This window comes from Canis lupus, chromosome 9 (genome assembly GCF_048164855.1).
Source record: "Canis lupus baileyi chromosome 9, mCanLup2.hap1, whole genome shotgun sequence".
Lineage (NCBI taxonomy): Eukaryota > Metazoa > Chordata > Mammalia > Carnivora > Canidae > Canis > Canis lupus.
The window spans coordinates 4,008,370-4,011,239 of NC_132846.1; the positions used below are offsets into that span (position 1 = coordinate 4,008,370).

General features: G+C 41.8%; 1 gene segment (V, D, J or C); it reads left to right on the forward strand.

Moving 5' to 3' along the window:
- Positions 1-205: 205 nt before the first annotated feature.
- On the forward strand, positions 206-2,136 carry LOC140639639 (T cell receptor alpha variable 8-3-like). The segment is given in 2 exon segments: positions 206-503; positions 619-2,136. Coding segments are annotated over 2 exon segments (390 nt in total).
- The last annotated feature ends 734 nt before the right edge of the window (positions 2,137-2,870 follow it).

Here is a 2,870-nt window from a genome sequence, read left to right on the forward strand (position 1 = left end):
ATAGATCCCTCTGGGTACATAATCATAATGCTTTGAAATTCAACCACAGAAGGGTCAGGAATACGTGGGGAAGGTTCGCAAAAAACGTGAATGTGTCCTTAGCTCGTTTGGCCCCTAGAGGGCGCTGATGCCTAAATTGGAACCGGTTTTTCCGGGGCGGGGGGCGGGGACTCAGAATATGCCCTCCAAAGCCGTCTTACTCTGCAGCTTAAAGAGGTGTTCTGGAGGCAATTTTTAGACAAGGGCACATAAAGAATCTCAGACACTGGGGGCAGACAGATTTGCCCAGAGAGCATCTCTTCCTAACAGTCCCTAAGAAGAAGGAGTCTAAATCCCCTATCATTCCTCCTCAACCTCAGAGCAATCTGGATTCAAGTACCCAGTCATCACATTTTATTTTATTTATTTTATTTGTGAGAAATTTCCCAGAAACTCTCTATTTTTTCAGTGCTCGGCCATGACCTTCATGTTCATCGCAGCGCTTGGGGTGCTTCTGTTTCTAAGTGAGTAACATTCTATTTCACTCCCTTGTCCACAAATTAAACATTGTTCTGGGTTGACTCTGAATATAGACTTTTTCTTTTAGCAGAGTTCACTGACTCAGCCTTGATGTTTCAGGAGGAACCGGAGCCCAATCTGTGACCCAGCCTGATGCCCACATCACTGTCCCTGAAGAATCCCCTCTGGAGCTGAGATGCAACTATTCCTATGGTGCAACTCCATATCTCTACTGGTACGTGCAGTACCCCAACCAAGGCCTCAAGCTTCTCCTCAGGTACTTTTCAGGGGATACCGTGGTTCAAGGCATCAAAGGTTTCAAGGCTGAATTTAGTAAAACCTCCTTCCACCTGAAGAAACCCTCAGCCCATTGGAGCGACTCAGCCAAGTACTTCTGTGCTGCGAGTGACACAGTGTCTGGGACTGACCGGAGAGCTGCACACAAACCTCCTGAGATGTTGTAATTTAAAAGACTCAGGGTCTCAGCCTGAGTTATTTTCAGGAAGTCAACATGTTCTGTAAAGATAAACAATGCAGAGAATTCAGAATCCTGGGAAGTGTTTAGTTTCTATGGACATCTTAGATAATTTTTCCTTTTGTTTTGTTTTGTTTTTCCATTTTGCAAACGCAAGAAGTGCAGCTTTTGCTGGTTTTTGAAATGCGGCATTTTTATCCTCTAGAGTCCCGATTCTAGAGGGAATAAAGCTATAGGATTTTCAACAAGCTGGAGAAGTTACTTGCTCTCATATCATTTGAAATAGTTATGAGTGGGCCGTCTGGATGACTCAGTACACTAAGCATCTGTCTTAGGCTCAGGTCACAATCCTGGGGTCCTGGGATCAAGTCCACTGTGGGCTCCCTTCTCAGCAGGTAGTCAGCTTCTCCCTCTCCCTCTGCCATTCCCCTCCTCTCATGTTCTCTCTCTCTCTCTCTCTCTTTCTCTTTAATAAGAAAATGAAAGCTTTAAAAAAATAAATAGTTATGGGCTAAGATGGTTTGGAGTTGACCATGTGAGTTGGCATAAGGCAAATTGGAGAATAGCTTTGCAGAAACCCAGGGCAATTGCTTATGCCGATCTGCATTATCTCCAGAACATTTTACCAGTATCCTGAGAGGCTTCTTTTGTCAAAGAACTTCAACATTTTGACTAAAATATTTGAGAATGGACCTAATTAAAGCTGACATATTAAGGGTGTATACAGATGACCTTTAGAACGAAGGGAACACTGCCTTCTTTTTTTTTTTATTGAAGTTAGATTTGCCGACATATAGTGTAACACCCAGTGCTTATCCCATCAAATGCCCTCCCCAGTTCCTGTCACCCAGAACACTGCCTGCTTTATCCAGTGGTCCTTGGTAATAGACACTCTAAATCAAACACATTGTCATGCTGAAGTTTCATGTGGAATCTTTGGCTTTTCAATGAGTGCCCAGTCTTTCTTTATCAGACACATTCAGGTTTCTGCTCCCCTATTTTTCTCTCCTCTAATTCAATTTCTCTAATACCCATTGAATGCCCAATAATAATTAGTGGGTGCTTCATCATCTTTTTTTTTCCTACACTTTTTCTACAGTGCCATTAATAAACACTTGCAATATTTTTGAGCAAGCCACCTGATCTTCAGTGTCTTCAGATCACTTGACCTCAATAAAAAATATGGAGGCCCTCATTTTCCATTCCTTGAATCTCCAAATCCATCTGCAGAGGATTCTTGTTATTTATAGAGTCTGAGACAGAAGCATAAACTGAAATTATATTTATATGTTATCAAACAGTTATTTTTCTTTTAAAATAATCTACAAGTGAAAAAGCAAAATACAAAAAAATAATTAATAATCAACAGTTTTAGTAAAATGTGTTTAAAATTGAAATTTTATTTAAAAATTGTAAGCTTAGTTATAGATTTTTTTAATTTTTATTTATTTATGATAGTCACAGAAAGAGAGAGAGAGAGAGAGAGAGAGGCAGAGACACAGGCAGAGGGAGAAGCAGGCTCCATGCACTGGGAGTCGGATGTGGGATTCGATCCCGGGTCTCCAGGATTGCGCCCTGGGCCAAAGGCAGGCGCCAAACCGCTGCGCCACTCAGGGATCCCATAGATGTTTTTTATACAAATAAAGTTATTCACAGTTTTAGTGTCAATGTCCATCTAATTACCTAAATTAATAACACTACTTTTAATATTTTTTTAAAAAATATTTTATTTATTTATTCATGACACATAGGGAGAGACACAGGCAGAGACACAGGCAGATGGAGAAGCAGGCTCCATGCAGGGAGCCTGACATGGGACTTGATCCCGGGTCTCCAGGGTCAGGCCCCGGGCTGAAGTCGGCACTATACCACTGAGCCACCCGGGCTGCCCTAACAC